The sequence below is a fragment of the Herpailurus yagouaroundi genome, unplaced genomic scaffold (genome assembly GCF_014898765.1).
Source record: "Herpailurus yagouaroundi ecotype Mexico unplaced genomic scaffold, PumYag 67793, whole genome shotgun sequence".
NCBI classification, from domain to species: Eukaryota; Metazoa; Chordata; class Mammalia; order Carnivora; family Felidae; genus Herpailurus; species Herpailurus yagouaroundi.
This window is the reverse complement of record NW_024420586.1, coordinates 10,832,467-10,854,923: the sequence shown is the minus strand read 5'-3', so window position 1 is coordinate 10,854,923 and position 22,457 is coordinate 10,832,467. Positions and strand designations below refer to the sequence as shown.

The window sequence follows — 22,457 nt, the reverse complement described above, 5'->3', positions numbered from 1 at the left end:
TGCCGTAGAGAGGAGGATGGACGCATTGGTTTTAGGGGCGAGGAAAGCCTCTTTATATGATTTGGTTAGACCTTTGCCTCTCTTCGTTCTCCAATGGAAACTACTCTCCTGGTAGTAGCTCGAAGACCAGTGTCCACTGTCAGCCTTTGCAGCCGGATTTTTTTAAGGGATGGTTAGGACTTGGAGGAAAGAGGATGTATTTATTGAGTCAGGGGGGCGCAGGGGGGCCACTGCACAGATGCACATACTACACTTTCAGAAATTCAGAGTGGGAACTGGCCAACAGCGGTGGTGGACGCAGGGGTGGGAAAGGTGGTGGTATCCATGTAACAGTGATGGTGAAAGTTGGACACATTTGAGGTCGTTGCTTTTACTGGATTCTCGGTTTTGAACCTTGTATTTCACACGGTATTCAATATTGAGCGTTGATAAATGTCCCAAACCTTGAGAGCTGAAAACTACTAATGTGCTTCATATGGCCCATTCATTACTGCCATACAACAAAAGCCTTTACGTATGTTTGTATATGCATTACTGAAACTTTCCTTTAAAAAAATCGATATCGCTTTCCTATTTTAAAGCAGGGTGGGGTTCTTTTTGTCGGTTTTGCTTTGCCTAGGATATATCATGCTCTGATTCTTACATTTAGTGAAACATTATAAATATTTAAAATATCTGGTCATTTATTTTACCTTGTCACCATATGTGTGAGGAAAATCGGGTCTCAGTGTATTGTGGTTTCTACCATTAATGTAAATGTTATGCTAAGAGCATTTGTCTCAATAGTAACAACCGTACTTTTCATTTTGGTGAGAACAAAGAACAAAATTATCCATTGATGACAATCGCTATAAAAACCCACTAAATGACCTTTTTTTTACCTTCTGTTTTTATATCCTGATAATTACTGATATAAATGAAATGAGGAATAGGTATTAAAATCAGCTCTAAAAAAATAACATCAGTGCGGACAGTACAGCATGATGGCAAAGTAGGCCCGAGGGCCAAACGACCTGAGTCCCAGTTTCCCACCTCCCCTTGTTTGCCCTTTGACCCAGGTATACTTTTGTTTCCCCGTCTGTAAATTGGGGCTAAGATCAGTTCCTGCATCATTAGGATTAATTATAGTAACACATCTGTTGTCTGACACACGATAAATATAATTTGTTATTCATATATAAAATGATATTTAAATGTCCCAAAGTGTACAAGGTCAAAATGATTATTTAGTAGATAATGTACTCCTTATGTAGTATTATTAATTTATAAATAATTCAATAAAGACATTTTTATGTGTCCTAAACCTGCCTCCATGCTTCTGGTTCAAGTTAAAGCAACACACTCATTTTCGACCCTGGATATTCACTGGAAGCACCTGGTTGGATTTAAATTGCACTAAATCACCATTTTGTGATAGTTTTAATAAACACCTGCTGTGTAAACATCACCTTCATCGATCACTTTTGTAACAGAGGAAATGAAACAAAAACCTATACAAGGGGGTTAAAATAACTACATATGTAAGTATACTTCAGCCTTCCTGGAACATCTAGTTGTACATAAACAATTTGTGAGCTAAAATCAAAACTCTATAATCTAGTCATTAAAACCATTTTGCTGAGATTTTCAGGCCAACAGTTTGAATAAGGAAATAAATTAATTTTGGTATTTATCAGTGTGATTTTAGTTACAAAATGGCATGCATTTGAAAGTAAAAAGTGCATTAAAAATTCAGTTTCTCTAATTCATACTGGTAGCCCTCCTTAAATCGAATCAAATATATAGGTTTTATTGACAGCTTAAATCATGTGATTGTATTGTATTTGCATGTATAACATGCATATTTTAACACCACTGAGGATTCTTTTGTAATTTGTAAATTCACATTAATATTTTACCTCCTTTCATTAGTTGTATTTCTTATTTGAGAATTGCATATAAGCAAGTCATTATGAAGTGTAGGAAATTGGGCCTGAGAACCTAGCTTATTAAATAGTTTAGCCCTCTTGGTAATTTTTTTTAATTTTTTTAATGTTTATTTCTGAGAGATAGAGACAAGTGTGAGCAGGGGAGGGCCAGAAAGAGGGAGACACAGAATCCGAAGCGGGCTCCAGGCTCTGAGCTTTCAGCCCAGAGCCCGACGTGGGGCTCGAACCCACAAACCATGAGATCATGACCTGAGCTGAAGTCAGATGCTTACTGACTGAGCCACCCAGGCTCCCCTTCTTGGTAATTTTTAATAGTAAGTCTCTAGGATTTATGAAGTCTATACATTTACACATTTATTAGTATATTGCCTACCATATTATTATGTTTTCATAAGTAGTTTTATATATTTTATAATGTATTTCCATAAAGCCCAAGAAACACTAGTTAGACTATAAAATATAGGCTGAGATTTAAGAAAACATGTACAGGGTTGGCATGTATAAATCTGTCTAGAGAACCAAAATTTCAGAAAATCCTATTTATATTTATTGCTAGATAATTTAACTCAGGATATAATTCCTTATAAATATTATGCAACATAGTAAAATACTATGGATAAAGACTGCCCAGTAAGGATTCCTTGCTATGGTCAAGCCAGTTATCTGTTGGTGTAGACCTGTGCTTTCCAATATGTCAGCCACTAGCCACATGCATCTTTTTAGTTGCAAATTTAAATTATTATAATTAGATATGGGTAAAAATTCAGTTTCTCATTTACATACACTAGCCTTATTTCAAGTGTCCAATAGCCACACGGGGCTGGTGGCTATAGTATTGGATAATGCAGATACACATTTACGTTGTTATAAAGATCTATTGGGCAGTACTGGCTAGAGTAGAAATGCTTTTCTACAGTCCAACAAAGTCTCTGTAAAGCAGACTCTGTGTTTGCACCAATTTCCTTTATGTTCATAGAGGTTATGTCCCTGAAGCAGGGTGTGGAGTGAGAGACAGATCTTCAGTAAAATTATTTGGAAAATGGTATTCCTTAAAATGCTTTTTCACTGTAACTAACAAATAACCCAAATCCAAGTGCCTTATAGTATCATTTCTTAAGGTGTGATCTATGGACCAGCAGCATTGGTATCCCTTGGGCATACAAATGAAGACTCTCAGCCCCTCTCTAGACTTAGAATCCACAGTAGAACATATTCCCCAGGTGATTTGTATGCACATTAAAGTTTGGGAAGCCCTGGTTAAAACCATAAGGATGTCATTGTCTTATATTACAATAAATCCTCTGGTGCGATAGCTATACGTTAAGTATATGACTCCATAGTGCCATCAAAATCTGAGGTTCTTTCTTTTTTTTTTTTATTAGTGTATAATTAACATACAGTGTTATATTAGTTTCAAGTATACAATAAAATAATCCAACAATTCTATATGTTTCTCAGTGTTCATCAAGCTAAGTGTACTCTTAATCCCCTTCACCTATTTCATCCATCCCCTCACCCAATACCTCTCTGGCAGCTACCGAATTTCTTTTCTTTCCTTTTAAAATTTTTAATGTTTAGTTATTATTTTTGAGAGAGAGAGAGAGGAGAGAGTGCAAACGGGGGAGGGGCAGAGCGAGAGGGAGACACAGAATCCGAAGCAGGCTCCAGGCTCTGAGCTGTCAGTGCAGAGCCCGACATGGGGGCTCAAACCCATGAACCGTGAGATCATGACCTGTGTCGAAGTCGGGCGCTCAACTGACTGAGCCACCCGGGTGCCCTACAAATTTGTTTTCTGTATTTAAGAGTCTATTTTTTGGTTTGTCTCTTTCCTTTGTTCGTCTGTTTTATGTCTTAGGTCATTGTATGAGTGAAATCATGTGATAGTTTTCTCTGACTGGCCTATTTCACTTGCCATGATAGTCTCTAGTTCCTTTCAGTTTATTGGTTTTGGTAGCTTCCTTATGTCCTTAAATGATTTTACAATTGGAAGTTGGCTGTAGCAGTTCCCAGCATCATATCCTGACATGCTTCTGCCTCTAGATGTTGTCAGAACTATCTCCAGTCTGGCGCTAGTTTGTTCTGGTTCCATGGTCTTCTCCCTCCATTGCCAGTCACGTATTTATCCTTCATTTTCCTTTCGCTTTTACAGGCCTTTCCAAATGACCACCTGAAAACCATAAAATGAAACCAAGGAGAAAGCAAACTCTTTTCTTGCCCATGGGTGGTAGATTTTTATTTTATGAATTTGACAAATGTCCCTAATTTATTGGCATCTTTAGAATGTTAGTTGGAAATGTAGAATTTCTTTTTCACTTTAATAATATTTTAAATTGAACAATATGAAATAGTCATTTTCATGGAATGAAAACTCATGTATTAGCAGCTTCATATGACTCAACCTAACATAAAGAAGGAAGGTAAGTCCATAAAGAAGGAAGATAAGTCAAAGTTAAGAGCACAGAGTTGGGTCCCAGATAGTTTAGCATTTATATACTGTCTTAGCTTGTCACTGAGACAACTTGGGCAAGTTCTTTAACCTTCCCAAATTCCATTGTCCTCAGAAATAAAAGAATAATGGTATTATCTACCTCAGTAAGCGATAATGAAGACCAAATGTAATTATTCGGTGTTTTTCAAACATGTCAGTCATGTTCCACCTTCACAATTTCTTTCATATCTGCACTCTTCTTTTAAAAAAAAAATTTATTTCTTTTGAGAGCGAGATTGCGAGCCACAGAGGGGCAGAGAGAGAGGGAGAGATAGAATTGCAAGCAGGGTCAGCATCAAGGCTTGATCTCAACACGGGGTTTGATCTCAAGACCATGAGATCTTACCTACGATGAAATTAGGAGTCAGACACTTAACTGTCTGAGCCACCCAGTTGCCCCTGCACTTTTATTATATTTAAGAATCCTTCTTAAAATAATTATCTTTACTTAGCTTCATCCTAAACTGTTTGATTTTATATATGCATTGAAGTTATATGCAGACTCACTGTATGTACGTGTGTATACAAACATACACATGCATATGTTGTTCAGCCATATAGATATATGCCAAGACATACTAAAATAATTTCATAAGTTTTTCCTTTTGCCATGAAAATCATTCTGCAAAGCACAAATAGATCTCATTCCATCATTTAGGATCCACTGAAATAGTGCATTTTATGGTTACTTACAGAGTTATCACACGAAAAGTGTTGAATACATGTTAACCAATATAGTTAAAAATTTATTTTAAAGATATTTTCACCCAAGGGGTAGTTATCCCCCACCCCTTTCTAAAGTTACCTCTTCTTCTACCACATTTAAAAAAGGGGCATTTGTGTTGCAAAGGCTTCTAAACAGGCTTCTGATAGCAGTGCCTCCTAGTGGTTGTTTCTGTCTCTGCTCAGGCATTGCCAGGAGCCACTGTTCATTCACTTCCCTGCTGCTCGTTCTGAGAACTCTGGCTTGCGATTCACCTGCATATATTGAGGCTGTCTATTTGCAGGCCTCAGTGAGCAGAGGAAGCATAGCACCTTTTACCACCTATTAACTTATTCCATATAACGCCTGCACGGAAAGCAGTAAATAGTGACCAGACATTACTGAATACTTAAGAGTTTCTAAAGTAACAGCCTTGGGAAAGCAAAAACATTTCTGAACATTATAGTGAAAATAATTATTCTTAGGGTCATCTGAGTGGCTCAGTTGGTTGAGCATTCAATTTTGGCTCCAGTTGTGATCTCATGGTTCATTCGAGCCCCACATGAGGCTCCATGTTGTCAGCACAGAGCCTGCTTCAGATCCTCTGTCCGCCCCCCTGCCCCGCCCTCTTTGCCTCTCCCCGACTGGCACACTCTATCTCAAAAATAAACATTAAAAAAATTGTTCTTAAAGGCCAAAGGAAAGCCATACAAAGTTCACTCTTGACAGAGGCTTCCCCACAGGGACATCCTACTCACTAGGAGTTTCCAGCATAGGTATGGAATTCAGTGAATATCTGTTGAATGAAATGTCTGTCTAAAAGTTTACAAAAAAGGAAGGAAGTATTTTAAAATTAAATTGCTTATTAACTCGAACAAATGTGTGTTGTAATAGTTCTTCAAGTATAAATAACATTGTGGGCATTTTTCTTCAGTTTTTGAAAGGTGAGATTTGTATCTTAATGTAAAGACAAACTGGGCAGGAAGAACAACAAAAGTAAAGAGTGGTACTGTAGCTAATTCTCATGAAATCTTATTCTCGGGTCAGTTCTCAAGGGGTAGACTGAACCAATAAAGTGAATGATTTATATACTTTACAATGTAAGGATGATACTCTTTATCGAAGAGGCTTAAACTGGCATCTTTGAGTTTTTGCTTTTACTTAAATGGGTGCTTCTTCATTTATGTTACTTCTCATCTTCTCATAAAAAGAAGATGACTGCCTTTTTTGCTTGATAAATGAAAGCTTATTCTCATAGGCTTTTGACTGCAGTGTGCCTCAGTGAACATGTGTCTGTGAAAGGTAAAAGATCAGTAAATGGTGAAATCTAAATTATATTAAACCCTCAACTATGTGTGTATTTTGTGTGTTTTAACCTGTTGACTAATGGAAATTTCTGGTAAAAATTTTACAAATCACAATAGTAAATTCCTAATTCAAATTATGTCTTCTTTATTAGTGTTATAAGAGTAATGTTCAGCATACTGTAGTTTCCTAAAAATGCTTTAAACCTGTCTTCATGAAGAACATTTACTTCAAAATAGGTATTAACACTTCTCATTTGAGTCTCATATTTTTATTGTATGGATAAAATAACCTATTTTAATTTTCATCCTCACCATGCAGATTGATAAGCAAGATGTTGTCCCTTGTCCCTGATGCTGGCAATCTAATTGAGAAGGTTTAAGTTGGTTTTAGGGCATATAGCCAGGCTTTAAATTCATTACCCAGCCCACTGTTGTTTACATCTTTGTAAACAATACATCTGTGTCACTTATCTATTTCTGCATAACAAATGTCTCTAAATCTTAGTGGCTTAACACAATACTTTATAATTACATCATGATTCTGTAGAGCAGGGATGTGGCCAGGGTTCATCTCGGTGGTGGTTGTTCTGCAATTGTGATATGGCTGAGGTCACTCTTTGGCCTGCATTCAGCAGGAAGCTCAACTTTTAAGATAGCATTTTATCCTCTAGAGTCACTTACAACATGGCCTCTCATCATTCAGGAGTGTAGCCTGGTCTTCTAACACCATGGCAGCTGGGTTCTGAGACAGAGTATAAATGCTTCCTTGTTCCCTTACAGCATCTGTACTTGGAACTCGTAGAGTATCACGTCTGCCATGTTCTGTTGGTCAAAACAAATCACAAGGCTAGTCCATATTCATGAGGATGGGAAGTAGATTCTGGGGCAGAGTGGCAAAAAATTTGTGGCCATCTTTAATCACCATACATATTAAAATAATGGAGGTCTAAATGAACCATTTCCAGGATATGCTGTTAGTTGAATTATCAGAGATGGGTCGCACTTAACATGTTCACAGTTAGTTGTGTGAAACTTTCTAAAACTCAAGATGTATGAACTATAATAAGCTGGAGAAAGAATAACTTCAGTGGTGATTAATCATGGGCTCTGCTTCTCTTCTTAATGTCTATGAGATACCAAACAATGTGAACATGCCATAGACTAAAACATCAACAGTTTTATCTTCTAGGTTTAATAATAATAAGTAAAGTTATTTTGATAGCGGTAGTAATAGACATCGTTCACATTTTCAGCTTACATAAAGTTCTAATGGATCTTCAGAATCAGCAACTGAAAGAGTTAAATGATTGGCTAACTAAAACAGAAGAGAGAACAAGGAAAATGGAGAAAGAGCCCCTTGGACCTGATATTGAAGATCTAAAACGCCAAGTACAACAACATAAGGTTAGTATATTTAATGCTGTTTGCTTTCTTCTGGAGAACAAACTCTGTGTATACATATGTGTTTTATATACACACATTTATACATATATCAGGGTTTACAGGTAGGAAGGAATTAAAGCTTCAGTTAAGAAGAGTTTGAGAGTCATTTTTACCTAATATTTTCTGAAACGTTTGTGTTTTTCAAATGTGGCATAATTAGGCTTTTCATATTTGAAAAAATATCAAATGCATTCCTGGAGGACAACAACACTGGATATGTGATTTATTAAAGTTTTGGTTTCTTGGAAGAGGGACTCTGTAGGGATTACTTGCAATGCAAATTTAACTAATAAGGCATGATTTTTTTGTACGTTTTTACCTTCAGTTCAGAAAGTCTTAGAACAGGTGAAGTTTGATTAAAATGAACATCTGTAACATTGCTTTTCTGTGAAATACAGACTCTATTATTGCAAATAATCTATTATTATTATAGAATCTATAATTTGCAATACTTCCATCGTATCTTTTTTCAGTTTATTGGTATATTTACAAGTTATGCTCTTTGGTTGCCAAAAAGCATTTGTTGTTTCTGTGAGTAGGATTTCTACAGGTTTATTTCTTTTTTTTCTTCAGTATCCATTTTTTAAATTCAGATAAAATTGACATATAACATAATACACATTTTAGGTATATGATATAATGATTCAAAAATCTGTTTACTCTGTGAAATGATCAGAATAAGTCTAGTTACCATTCCTTACCATACGGAGTTGTACATTTTTTTATTTTGTGATGAGAACTGTAAAGATGGACCCTCACAGCAACTTTCAAACATGCACTACAATATTACTGACTGTCGTACCAGGCTGTACATTGCATACAGATGATTTACTGTTTTAGAAGTGGAAGTTTGTCCCTCAGCCGTTTTGCCCACCTCCTCACCCCTCTCCCTTCTGGCATCTACCATTTAGTTCTCTTTATCTGTAAGATTTGTTTTGTTTTCTATCTTCTGCATAGAAGTGGAATCATATGGTATTTGTCTTTCTGTGTCTGACTTACTGCACTTACCTTAATACCATCAAAGTACATCCATGTTGTCACAAATACCAAGAATTCATTTTTTATGTCTGAGTATATTGCAGTATGTATATATGTATGTATAAATACATACACACACACACACACACACACACACACGCATACCACATCTTCTTTACTCATCCATCAGTGGACACTGAAGTTGTTTCCATATCTTGGCTATTGTAAATAATGCTGCAATGAACATAGGAGGACATATATCTTTTTGAGTTATTGTTTTCATTTTGTTTTGATAAACACCCAGAAGTGGAATTGCTGGATCATATGATAGTTCTATCTTTAGTGTTTTGAGGAAACTTCATACTGATTTTCATAGCGGTTACATAAACTTACTTTCCTAACCACAGCGGACAAGGTTATTTTTTTCTCCACATCCTCCCCAACACTTGTTATTTCGTGTTTTTCTTTTCTTTTCTTTTCTTTTCTTTTCTTTTCTTTTCTTTTCTTTTCTTTGTTTGATAATAGCCATTCTAACAAATGTGAAGTGAGAGCTCATTATGGTTTTCATTTCCATTTCCCTGATGGTTAGTGATGTTGAGCATCTTTTGATGTGCCTGTTGGAAAAATGTCTATTGAGATCGTTTGCCTATTTTAAAATCTGATTGTGTTTTTGTTGTTGAGTCATTTAAGTTCTTTATATATTTTGGATATTAACCCCTTGTTGGGTATATGATTTCCAAATATCTTCTCCCATTCATTAGGTTATTCTTTTCATTATGTTGATGGTTTCCTTTGCTGTGCAGAAGCTTTTTGGTTTGATGTAGTCCCACTTGTTTATTTTTGCTTTTATTACCTTTGCTTTTAAGTCAAATCCAAAAAAAAAAAATATCATCACCAAGACTGCTGTTATGGAGTTTACCACTTATGTATTCTTTTAAGAGTTTTATGGTTTCAGTTCATACATCAAGTCTTAATCCATTTTGAGTTAATTTTGGTGTATGGTATAAGTGTTGTCTAGTTTCATTTAAATGTGAGTCTGCCCTTTTTTCAACACCATCTATCGAAGAGGGTGGCCTTTCTTCATTGTACGTTCTTGCCTCCTTTGATGTAAATTAACTGACCACATACGCATCATTTATTTCTTGGATTTTTATTATATTCCCTCAATCTGTGTGTGTGTGTTTTATGCCCAAACCGTACTGTTTTGATTATTATAGCTTTGTAATATAGTTTGTAATCAGAGAAGATCACGCTTCCAGCTTTGTTCTTCTTTGTCAGCATTGCTTTGGCTACTCATGTCTTTTACGGCACTGTACAAATTTTAGGATTGTTTGTTCTAGTTCTGTGAAAAATGCCGTAGGAATTTACATGTGGGTTGCATTGAATCTGTAGATTGCTTTGGTAATATGGACATTTTCATAATATTAATTCTTCCAAGTCATGAGCATGAAATATCTTTCCATTTATTTGTGTCTTCTTCAGTCTTTCATCAATATCTTGTAGTTTTTAGTATATAGATCTTTCACCTCCTAGGTTAAATTTATTCCTAGGCGCTTTATTCTTTTTGAAGCAATTGTAAATTGGGTTGTTTTCTTAATTTCTCTCTTGGATAGTTTGTTGTTCCTGTGTATAAACACATTTTTGTATAATGTTATTGTATCCTGCAATTTTACTATATGTATTAGTTCTAACAGTTTTCAGTGGAGTCTTTAGGATCTTGTGTGTTTAAAGTCATGTTGCCGGCAAATAGTGACGGTTATTTCTGAGTTGGAATTCTGAAAGTGCTTCATTCTAGTAGCCATTATAAAACTAGCTCTGGGTTTTACTGTAGGAACAAGAGCTTGCTCAGTCCATCAAGAAACACACACACACACACACACACACACACACACACACACACACACAGAATAACCTTCATAATTGGTCCAGAGTAGGCTTGCCAAATCTGGAAAATAAAAATCCAAGAAACCTAGTTAAATTTGCATTTCAGATAAGCAACAAATACTGTTTTAGTGGAAGTATGTCCCAAATTATTCACTGTTTATCTGAAATTGAGATCTTAGTTGGCATCCTGGATTTTATCTGACAACTCTGTTTAGGATTCTGTGGTTCTTGGATTCATGGCTTTGAAAGGAAATATCTGCTCCTTCAACTCATTCCTGCTAAATCTGCATCTCACTCAAGTTTATTGTCTCTTTTTATAACATTTTTCAGAGGTAGCTTGGAAGTTATTCTTTGCAGATGCAAGATACTGTTCCTTCTAAATCGCAGAGTTCTTTTCTTATGTAATGAGCTTCTGATTCAATAACAAACAAGGCTGGCCTTCGCTCTTGCTGCCCTCACAGCCATTTTGGCCATAGCAGTTTACAGTGGAGCAGTATGGGGACAGCTATAGCTATGGTAATCCAGGTACTCTGCACCCAGGGGGAAAAAAAATAAAACATCAACTGTGTTCTAATTTTCATGTGAAAGTTGTGATGAAAAGAGGCTAATTTGTCACATAGGTTTTTTTTAACGTTTATTTATTTTTGAGACAGAGAGAGACAGAGCATGAATGGGGGAGGGGCAGAGAGAGAGGGAGACACAGAATCTGAAGCAGGCTCCAGGCTCTGAGCCATCAGCCCAGAGCCCGACGTGGGGCTCAAACTCACGGGCTGCGAGATCGTGACCTGAGTTGAAGTCGGACGCTTAACCGACTGAGCCACCCAGGCACCCCTGTCACATAGGTTTTAAGTGAACATCTGATAAAGAACTTAGATCCAGTGCTAGATGTCAAACTGGACCACATTTCATGTGTGGATCATGCACTCCTATTGTAGACACTATGCAACCCTCTTCCCCTTGGTCTGCCCTGGAAGTGTCATGCAGACAGTTTCTGTATACACTAATGGCTTCTCTGTGTCTGAAGACATTTGCTGCCACAAGAGAGTCTCAGCTAGTTTGGGGGTGGGAAGGAAGCAGAGTTAGTGCTGAGAGCTTCCATTAATTAACCCATGAGGAATGGGAGATGATGGATAAATGCCCAAGAATCCTTGGCCCATGGTAGGACAATCCCAAGGTGTTTCTTAATTCCCACAATCTCTCAAAGGTGTCCCAGCAAGACTGGGCCCAGGTGTCCATGAGGTAAACTGCCTCACATTCTCACTCATAATGCCTCCTGAGATCACTTCCCAATTAAACTCTTTGCACCTAAATCCTTGGTTCAAGATTGGTTTGCGAAAGAACTCAACGTGACAGCCTTCTTACCTGGAGGCCAGAGTACTATCCAGCTTTGACACTAAATAAATGTGTAGTTTTCATAAGGGTCACCTTGGGGGCTCAGTCAGTTAAGTGTCTGACCCTTGATTTTGTCTTGGGTCATGATCTCACGGTGAGGTCAAGCCCCAAGTCCGGATCTGCGCTGACAGCACAGATTCTCTCTCTCCCTGTGTCTCTGCCCCTCCCCTGCTAGTGTGCTCTCTCTCCCTCTCTCTCTCTCTCAAAATAAATAAAGAATCTTTAAAAAAAGTAATTACTTTTTCTCATGTTCTCCATATCTTCACATTGGAAGTAATACCGGTTTTAATTTTTCTGTTGGTTTTAGAATGTGAGGCTTTTTAGGAAAGGGCAAGAGTAAGGCTGGTAACATCAGAGGGAATGATGTTGACACTGGATCTCTGTAGTATGAGGAAGCCAGGAGGGATTCCAAAAGAGAAATGGCAGAATAATAAGAGAAAGCCTGACAATTGGTAATAATCTTTTTTACTTGAAGCAATTACGGGGAGAAGAAAATGAAACAATTTATAAAGGAGTTAAATTTATCTATCTATCTATCTATCTATCTATCTATCTATCTATCTATTTATTTAAAGTTTTTATTTAAATTCCAGTTCACAGGCAGTATAATATTCGTTTCATGTGTACAGTATAGTGATTCAGCACTTCCACAGAGCACCCGGTGCTCCTCAGGACAGGTGCACTCCTTAATCCCCATCACCTGTTTCACCCATCCCCCACCTCCCTTCTGATAACCATCCATTTGTTCTCTATAGGTGAATTTATTTAAATTTTCTAATGTTTATTTATTTTTGAGAGAGAGACAGAAAGAGAGAGACAGAGAGACCCAGAGCATGAGCGGAGGAGGAGCAGAGAGAGAGTGGGAGACACCGAATCTGAAGTAGGCTCCAGGCTCTGTGCTGACAGCTCGGGGCTCAAATCCAGGAACCAGAAGATCATGACCTGAGCCAGAGGCAGACACTTAACCAACTGAGCCACCCAGGCACCCCAGTAGTTGAATTTATTTAAATGGGTAACATATATTCTCTTAAAAGTACATACTTAAAAGGAGTATGTTTTTTTGTTGTTATTATTCTTGCCATGTTTCATAAAACAGAAAAAGATAAATGTTCTTTCTTGAAGTAAGTGAGTCCAAACTAAAGCCTGATTTAAGTAGTCATCAATTCGCTTTGCAGCTTTTCTTCCCAAGAATTGTAGGTGAATGAAAATAAGGCAATTTCCCGTGACAACCAAATACATCAGCAACCCTAGCAGTCGAGGAAAGCAACTCCACCCAGCTGCATCGCCACACTTGTCACCTAAGATAACATGTAGGGTTGTTAGCTATGTATAGATAGACATCACATTCTTTAGTCATCTTCCTTCTTTTTCTAAGAGATGATTACAGATGACAAATCAAAGAAAAGACACAGATTTTGTGGCCCGGAATCCATTTAAATTCTGCTCAGGTCAGAGGCCTCTGCCGGGTTCTTTCTCTCTCTGTCTCCCCTTCTCCCTACTTCTCTCCCTCCCTCCCTCTCTCCCTCTGTTGGAGGCCAGAAAAAAAAAAAGTTGGCGAGCCTTGCAAGTACACCATGGATATCACAGATACGCTTCTCTGTGTTCTGTGACAGGACCTTTTGCCATCTCCATTTGTACAGCATTTTATTACAAGGCAGGCTAGAAATGCAACTACTGTACAATGTCATGGAGATAAGTCACTTGTATGGAATCTGCCAATTAGGCAAGGCAAAACAATCAAACCTCTATTGGTGGTTACTGTTAAATGTAGCCAAAGTGTTAACTCTAGGTAACTGGGAAAAGTGGAGTGTGTCACAGAATTTGGAAAAACCAGTTGGTCTTCAAGGCTTTTGCTTTGGGGAGAGCATTTATAGGTTGACTTCAGATCTGAGTCACCCAAAAGTTATTCTCTTGGGAATGAATAAATTGAACTTCTCCTTCCCTTTGCAAAGGAACATGGCGGAAATAATTCTGGTGGGTTATTTTTGTCTTAAGGGACAGACTATGATGTTGATAAGGAATGAGGGTTTCCCTTGATAATAGTTATTATTGAGGAGTCATAGTGTGTTGTGGGCTTGGACATTGATTAATGGGAAGGAAGTTTGCTCTTTTGGGGGGGTCTTTTCATCAAAAGGAAAGTATTTGACTGAGGAACCTTTTGTCTCAAAGCACAATCAGACTGAGATGTAGTTGAAGGCTTAGTTTACTGGCCAAGTTTCCAATTCTTCTGAGAGATTTAGACTTTTTGTTTTTACCTGCAATGGCTTAGTAACAGCGTCAACAAAACCCTTACCATACTAGTTATTACAATCTGCAGATGTAAATATGACATGTGCTCTACACTCCTACTTCGTTGAATGTTCCTTGTTAACTACTGATGAATACAAATTAAATAGTCTTTTAGAAGCTCAGTCACTTATCCTTTGCTTGCAGCTTAGTTAATCTCAAGCATTTGGGTTGCCAAGATTGTAAAATACCCTCTTCTGGTGACCTTTAAAATGATCTAGATGTGCATGTAATGGGGAAGTTTTAAGTGTAATCTGGCTAAAGGACTTGGCATTTCATTTTATCCCATCGCATTCTGTTCCATATCATTGAACAAACACTCATTAAAGCATTATATGCTGTGAAGAATATAGAGATTGACTATATATATGGAATCTTTCTCAGGAAAGTCACATGTTAGTACAGCAGATAAAGACACAGAAAACAAGTGACCGTTGTACAAGGCAGAATATGGCAAATGACTTGAGAATATTAAAAACAGTGACTTCTTTGAGCAAAGGAAATGACGTGGCAGAAATGTAGGGTGTATGTCACTTGCCTGGATCATGTGTTGCACTATCTTCAGTGCTAAAAGACTACATACAACCTGATCATGAAGGGTCTTGAACTCAAGACTCAGGCATTTGGAGTTACACTCTCAGTAATAGGTAGCTAGTATTGATGAGAAACTAAAGAGTGGTTGTTTAGGAAAATTTATCTTAATTTTTTAGGAAGATACGTCTCGTAAGATAAACCAGAGCACAGATGAATAGGAGGCCAGAAGATATGTTAGGAAGGTAGTGCAGATAGTGTATAGAACCTGAATGGAGTCATGTCAGTGAAAATTGTTAATAGGTATAAGGAACATTTTGGAAATCAACAGCACAGGCAGCAGGACTAAATGTAGGAAATGAGCAAAGGGCTTGAAATAATAGATTGTGAGACTGGGCAATTAGGAAGCCAAAATTGGGTAAGAAAAGAATAGACAGTATTAAGTAGAAATGCAGCATTTGGAAGGAGGAGGCAGATTCTGAAAAGCCTCAGAATGCCATGGAATCAAGTAGTGCTTTTAGTGTCTAGTTAGCTCTCCTCAATCTTTAGTAAGATTATAAGTACATTATTAATTACTGCTATGAAATTCCAATTTATTTCCTTTTACCGTTATAAGTGATTAAGGAATGTTTGATGGCTATCACAGTAAAAATAAACAATATAATCAGGAAAAAATACTATGCTACAGCCAGAGAACCAGATAGACCTCTTCTGATTTCTCCACTGCCTAGCCAAATACTTAGTACATAATTGATGCTCAATAAATGTTTTTTTTTTTTGTAGCAGACGCTTTAAATTATTTTGACTAGTTCTCTTCCACACGGAAGCCTCATCATTGCTTCCTTCCTTGCAGACACATAAATCTGACAAGTTAAATAAAGAAAAAAAAATTGTGAGTAGGGGCAAGGAAACAACTTACAGGTGAGGAAGGAACACATCGATAAAGCAGTTTACGTGGAGTTATAATCCCTGATGCCCTCTCACTACCTCTCACGTTTGTTCTTCTATCCCTGTTTCATTTCCTGTTAAAATATGTTAATAGTTGTAACCCTGGCATCTTCATAAATAGCGCAGAAGATGTCACCAGGAGTCATACTTAGGTATGTCTGTTGAAATGAAACTTGTAACCCTTGCTTATGCAGAAAAGGAAGTCCATTTGATGGAATCACATTTTTAGCTGGATACCTGCCACAGGATGGTCAGTTCATGAGGAATATATGCAGACTCCACCAGCTGGACAAACTATACTGTCTGTAATCATAAGACTCTGTTCTTAAATTTATGTGCAAAATTGTGGTGGTGTGAGTCACATTGAACCTGATAGAAATTATAAGGACTTTTTGCCCTCTGGTCTCAATCATAGGCTAAATTAGTTCTGGTTGGCCCTTTTTTAAAGCTGGCCTTAGTAGGTGATGGGTATTGAAGAGGGCATCTTTTGGGATGAGCACTGGGTGTTGTATGGAAACCAATTTGACAATAAATTTCATATATTAAAAAAAATAAAGCTGGCCTTACAACTTAATCTTTTTCCCCAGATTCTTACTAAGAAAGGAGAGAGAGGGCCTAGAGACATTGCACTTTTTCTTTTTTGACGTTCCATATAGACCTTACTTGACCCTCAAGGGACACAGAATAGGAACCATCTCAATACAAATATGTTCTAAGAGGGAAAGAAATATGTTCCAAGATAGGAAAGATTTCTGAGAGGAAAGTTAATGAAAGAAGCTAAGACATGAAACACTGTTCTGATGAACATTTATTGCTAAGATAACCCAATCTTAACCCTACTTTCAAACAGGAAGAACATATACGAGGACCTAACTATTGTCTATATGTGTGTATATTTTTTTAAAATTTTTTTTCAACGTTTTTATTTATTTTTGGGACAGAGAGAGACAGAGCATGAACGGGGGAGGGGCAGAGAGAGAGGGAGACACAGAATCGGAAACAGGCTCCAGGCTCTGAGCCATCAGCCCAGAGCCTGACGCGGGGCTCGAACTCACAGACCGCGAGATCATGACCTGGCTGAAGTCGGACGCTTAACCGACTGCGCCACCCAGGCGCCCCTATGTGTGTATATTTTTAAAGCTAGGTTTGTAGTAGTGGCCTTTAAAATATAATAGGTTTAGCAGTGAACCCCAGGAATCTACCCCATAAACCAAGAGCACACTTTACATACTGTATGTTAGCCAATTTGACAACAAACTATATTAAGAAAATAAATAAATAAAATATAATAGGTTTAATTCAAGTGTCACCAGAGGGCTAAAACCTGGAACTCAACTGAGTGCACACACATGCAGATACACTTACACACAAGAGTTTAAGTTTCTGTTTGTTTGCCTTATGTCATATAGTTATAGAATACAGATGTATCTATCTCTTAAGCTTATTTAAGCTATATTAATATCTCTTATACCGAAGCAATACATTATAGACCCTGCAGTCATATTGATTAGGATTAAAACATAGCTCCTGTCACTTGTGAGCTGAATAGCTTTGCATAAGTTACCTAACGATTTTGTGCCTCAGTTGCCCCAACTATGAAATGAGGATGATGTTAATGATAATGATGATATCTACTTTATAGGAATGATAAAAACATTGGAAACATAATTACATAAAAACACATATAATAATACCTGGTACCCGTAAGTATATGAATGGCCTTAAGCGTTATTATAAGATATGACTCCAAACCAAATAAAATTAATTTGTGTGATAATAATATTCTTTTGATATATGGAAGTGGCAAGCTAAAGTGGAAAAGGGCAGTATCACACTTTATAGTCTACAGAGTCGTATATGTATGATACTTGGTTTTAATTTTTTTAAAATCTAGTTGAGAGGGGTACCTGGTTGGCTCAATCAGTTGAGTGTCTGACTTCGGCTCAGGTCTGATCTCACGGTTCATGAGTTCAAAGCCTGAAGTGGGCGCTGTGCTGACAGCTTAGAGTTTAGAGCCTGGTTGGGATTTCGTGTCTCCCTCTCTCTGACCCTCTCCCACTCACATTCTGTCTCTCTCTCTCTCTCTCTCTCTCTCTCTCTCAAAAAAAAAAAAAAAAACATTAAAAAAATTTAAAAAGAAATCTAGTTGAGAAAGCATCTAATTTCCCATCAACAAGCTGTAAACAAGCACCAGATTCCAAGGATAACTTTATATACTAGATAATCCATTAATTAAATTAAAATCACAATAACAACAACAACAACAACAATAATGAAATCCGTGCTCATGTTCTTTTTTTTTTTTTTTTAACAAATCAAGTGATTCCAGCTAATAGATTACTAATTGGTTCATAAAAATCACTGAATGCTGATTCAATACCATTACATTGCTCAAAATATCATGGCCTTGTTTTAAAGTACATCAGTGCATTGGGGTGACTGAGGGGCTCTGTCAGTTGAGCGTCCGACTCTTGATCTTGGCTCAGGTCACGATCCCAGTGGTGTGGGATTGAGTCCAGCTTCAGGCTCCACTCTCAGCATGGAGCCTGCTTGAGATTCTCTTTCTCTCCCTCTGCCCCTCTCCCCTGCTCTCGCTTTATCTCTCTTTCTAAAATAAAAACAAATAAATAAATACATCAGTACATCTACTGAAATATAACTATCCAAGATACCCTAATCTTTGAGACACTAGGTTTATTTTTTTTTTTATTTTTAATTTCTCCTATAATTCCTCTTTATTAAAAGTTTCTGGCTCTGGGGAGCATAAAGGAAAATAGGGGACTCTGTCACTTAAGGAGTTAGTCTCATGTAAAGTATCTGTTTTTCTGAACCAATGCCAATTAATTTCAGTTCCCTTGAATAGGTAATGCAACATTAATAATGTAAATGAATTATTTACATATATAAAACATTTTAGAATGCATTTTAGGGGAAACTTTTTCATAAGAAAGCCACAAAAGATATGATAATATGAGTTTTAAGAGAATAATTATTCTTGAAAAATATATTCATATATCTTATAACAAAATGCAAGACCATAAATCCATTCTCCTATTAAAAATAAGGTTGAATGTGGCGCTGTGTCTAAGGAATATAAAATTGGTAACTACAGTATACAATAATTTTATGTTTAATAGTTTTGTTATGAACAAAGGATTTCTAGTGGTACAACTGGTAGTCCTCTGTTATTCAATGGAACTACATATTGCAGAGATAATTTATACTGGATACTATTTATTTATTCATTCATTCATTCATTCATTTTGTTTTTTTTTAATTTTTTAATGTTTATTTATTTTTGAGAGAAAGAGACAGAGCATGAGTGGGGGAGGGGCAGAGACAGGGAGACACAGAACTAAAAGCAGGCTCCAGGCTCTGAGCTGTCAGCACAGAGCCTGACGCGGGGCTCGAACTCACAAGCTGTGAGATCATGACCTGAGCTGAAGTCGGACGCTCAACTGACTGAGCCACCCAGGCGCCCCATCATTCATTTATTTTAAAGTTTACTTATTTTGAGAGAGAGAGAGAGAGACCGAGCAGGGAACAGTCAGAGAGAGACGGAGAGAGAGAATCCCAAGCAGGCTCTGCTTAGCAGGGAGCCTGACACAGGGCTCCATCCCACGCTGGCGAGATCCTGACCTGAGCTGATAGCAAGTCGGACACTCAACTGACTGAGCCACCCAGGTGCCCCATGGATAATATTTGAGAATCAATTATCAATTAAAGATGTAGATCACATCTAGTGAGAATAAAAAACTACTAAATCAGACATTTTTATATGACATTCTGTAGTTTCAGTACACTGAGAATATTTAGCAATTAGAAGATACATGATGTGATTATCAAAAGTTTTGGCAATAAATACTGATGCCCAGAGGGGCTATTTCCATAGATCTTAGTCGAAGAATTGAATGATATGGTGATGATGTCAGAAATAGAAGAAAATAAGCATTTCCTCCCCATGTACCAACTGTAAGCATTGTGGTAGCTGATTCTAATGTATTTTCTCATTTAATTCCAGTTCTAAACCTCTTGGAAAGATTCAAATCCTTAATTCTCGGTTAAATAAATATGCTCAATGAGGCTAAAGAGTTGCCTAAGGCAACTTAACTAGTAATTGGCACACTCTGGCTTTTCAACTTGACCTGCCTCTCTCACCTCTTTTATTAGATTCCAAGCAAGTTTGACACCAGTGTCTATCCTAGAGGTTAGAGCAAATGCAGAGAGTAGCAAAGATAGGGGGAATTGTGGTGCTTGGTTTCCCTGGCTTGGGAATATCTAGGTGGAAGAGATGGAGAGACTGCATATAAGTCCTCAAACTCAGAGTAAGCATTGGGAAAGACGACACATTAGTGGTGGCCCGGTCTGAAATGCTCAGAATTAAAATGGTTAAGGAAATGATTTTTCAGCATTAATCCTGCAGCTCTTTCATGAAAATTAGGGCAAGACGAACTACAAAGGGGGCATAGAACAAAATAGGTTTATGATGAGAATGGCAGTAATGTTTGAGCAAGAGTATCCTCTTGCTATCTATCAGTAGACTTCAATATCACATCTGTTTGCTATTAGCCAATCAATGCATATCACTTCCTCTGTGCTACCCCTGCAAACTTCTACCCCACCCCTCTCTCCCAATATTCCTCTTCTTTTGCATGAATTATTGTCAGGCTAAAGGCATTTTGTAATTATTCATTAGATTTTCTTGGTGTTCACCTTGATCTAACTTCTGATTTCAGTGGTGTAACTATAGGCAGGATGTATGGATACATGCATGCTTACATGGGTTATAGAGGAAGAAGGAAAAGTATGACAATTGAGTACTATTTATTGATTAGGGTATGTCCTCCATGTCCCATGATAAAGCTTTTCTGATCAAGCTCATTTTTTAGCAATGAGCTCACTACATCAGTTACTTTAAAACTACTGATATTAATATCTTGTAAATAATTTGGGAGTTAAAGACTTACTTATGGATTTAAAATTATTTTGTATATTTCTAGATCCTAAAAGTTGGCTGTAACTTCAGTTCTTGGATTTCCAAAACCACATCCCTTTCTGTACTCATAATACCTATTAGAGGATGATAGACAGCATGAATTAGATGAGGGTGAATTAGGTGTCTCTTGAATTCTTGCGGTATGGTTTAAGGTGTTTGTTTTGAGAGCACCTGGGTGGCTTAGTAGGTTAAGTGTCCGACTCTTGGTTTCAGCTCAGGTCATGATCTCATGGTTCGTGAGTTTGAGCCCCACATTGGGCTCTGTGCTAACCATGTAGCTTGCTTGGGATTCTCTTTCTCCCTCTCTGTCTAGCCCTCCCCTGCTCACTCTCTCTGTCTGTTTCACAATAAATAAATAAACTTAAAAAAATTAAAATTAAAGTCTTTGTTCTGAATGTGCCAAAATGTGAGTACTTTTTAGTATTAACTAGCTATTACTGTTTGTTGAGTTTATACTGTGTGCCAGGCAATGTGCTAAACAATTATATTCAGGTTTCCTATCCAACTAAAGAGATAGGTACTCCTGTCATCCCAATTTTGAAAATTAGTAAGCTGAGAAATGGTATAGTTGGAATATTTCTCAAGGTCACATAGCTTGTTAGCAATGCATCCAAGAATCAAACCTAGGAAATCTAACTTCAGATCTTACACCTTTAAACATACATGTATTTTTATGAGTCTGTCATTCATACCATACCCTAATCCCACTTATAGTCTGAATGAGGCCAGGTACATTAATTGTCAGCTCTATTTAAAACAATTTTTCATATTTATTGAGCCTCCTTTTTTGCAACTGGAAAGTTTAGGTTTTTAAAATCTTTCTAATGTCTTCATTGAAATGGTCTTTAGGGCTACCCTCTTTGGTAGCTTTGGAGTTGGCTGAAACATTTTTTTCTAACAAAAAAGTAAAAACAGTGGGTTCTGATATAAAAACTAATATAATTGTGCATTCATACTTAGTAAGTGGATATAAAAGTAGAAGGTCTTCTAGAAAGACCTGTTGAGGTAGCTTTTCAAAAGTATTCAGCAAATGTACTATAAAATTACATACTATAAATAGATCCTCCTGAAGAACTAGACCATACTGGGACCAATTAAACTTGTCTAAGTGAATATTGAACTGAAAATAAAATGGCAAACCATTTCCAGATCATTTCATTCAGGGAAGCAGGAGATATAGAGCCTAGGCCAGTGCAGAGCTGATAGAAAGAAAGAAATAAGAATGGCCATAAGAGAAAAGGTAAAGAGAAGATTAAATTGCCTACATTCTTATCATTTCTTAGGAAATCATAAAATTTCCGATTCAGCCAGGATGTTTTTATTTGAAAACAAAATCAATTCATATCCACATGTATTGCATTAGCTAATTGTTCATAAGTGTCTAGGGATTTTTTTTTTTTTTGCTTTTGTGGTAGACTTTTTATTTTTTTTTAATTTTTTTAATGTTTGTTTATTTTTGAGAGAGACAGAGTATGAACAAGGGAAGGCCAGAAAGAGAGGGAAACACAGATTCTGAAGCAGTCAGTCTCTAGGCTCTGAGCTGTCTGCTCAGAGCCCGAGGAGGAGCTCAAAC

The 22,457-nt window shown here is 37.1% G+C and overlaps 1 protein-coding gene across 1 annotated transcript in view; it reads left to right on the top strand.

Annotated features, from left to right (window-relative positions):
• Positions 1-22,457, top strand: part of DMD (dystrophin) — a 2,039,083-nt gene that overhangs the window by 569,456 nt on the left and 1,447,170 nt on the right. The window contains exon 12 of the mRNA XM_040468816.1: positions 7,680-7,830. Within this exon, the coding sequence (XP_040324750.1) occupies positions 7,680-7,830 (151 nt within the window). The remainder of the gene's footprint in view (positions 1-7,679; positions 7,831-22,457) is intronic.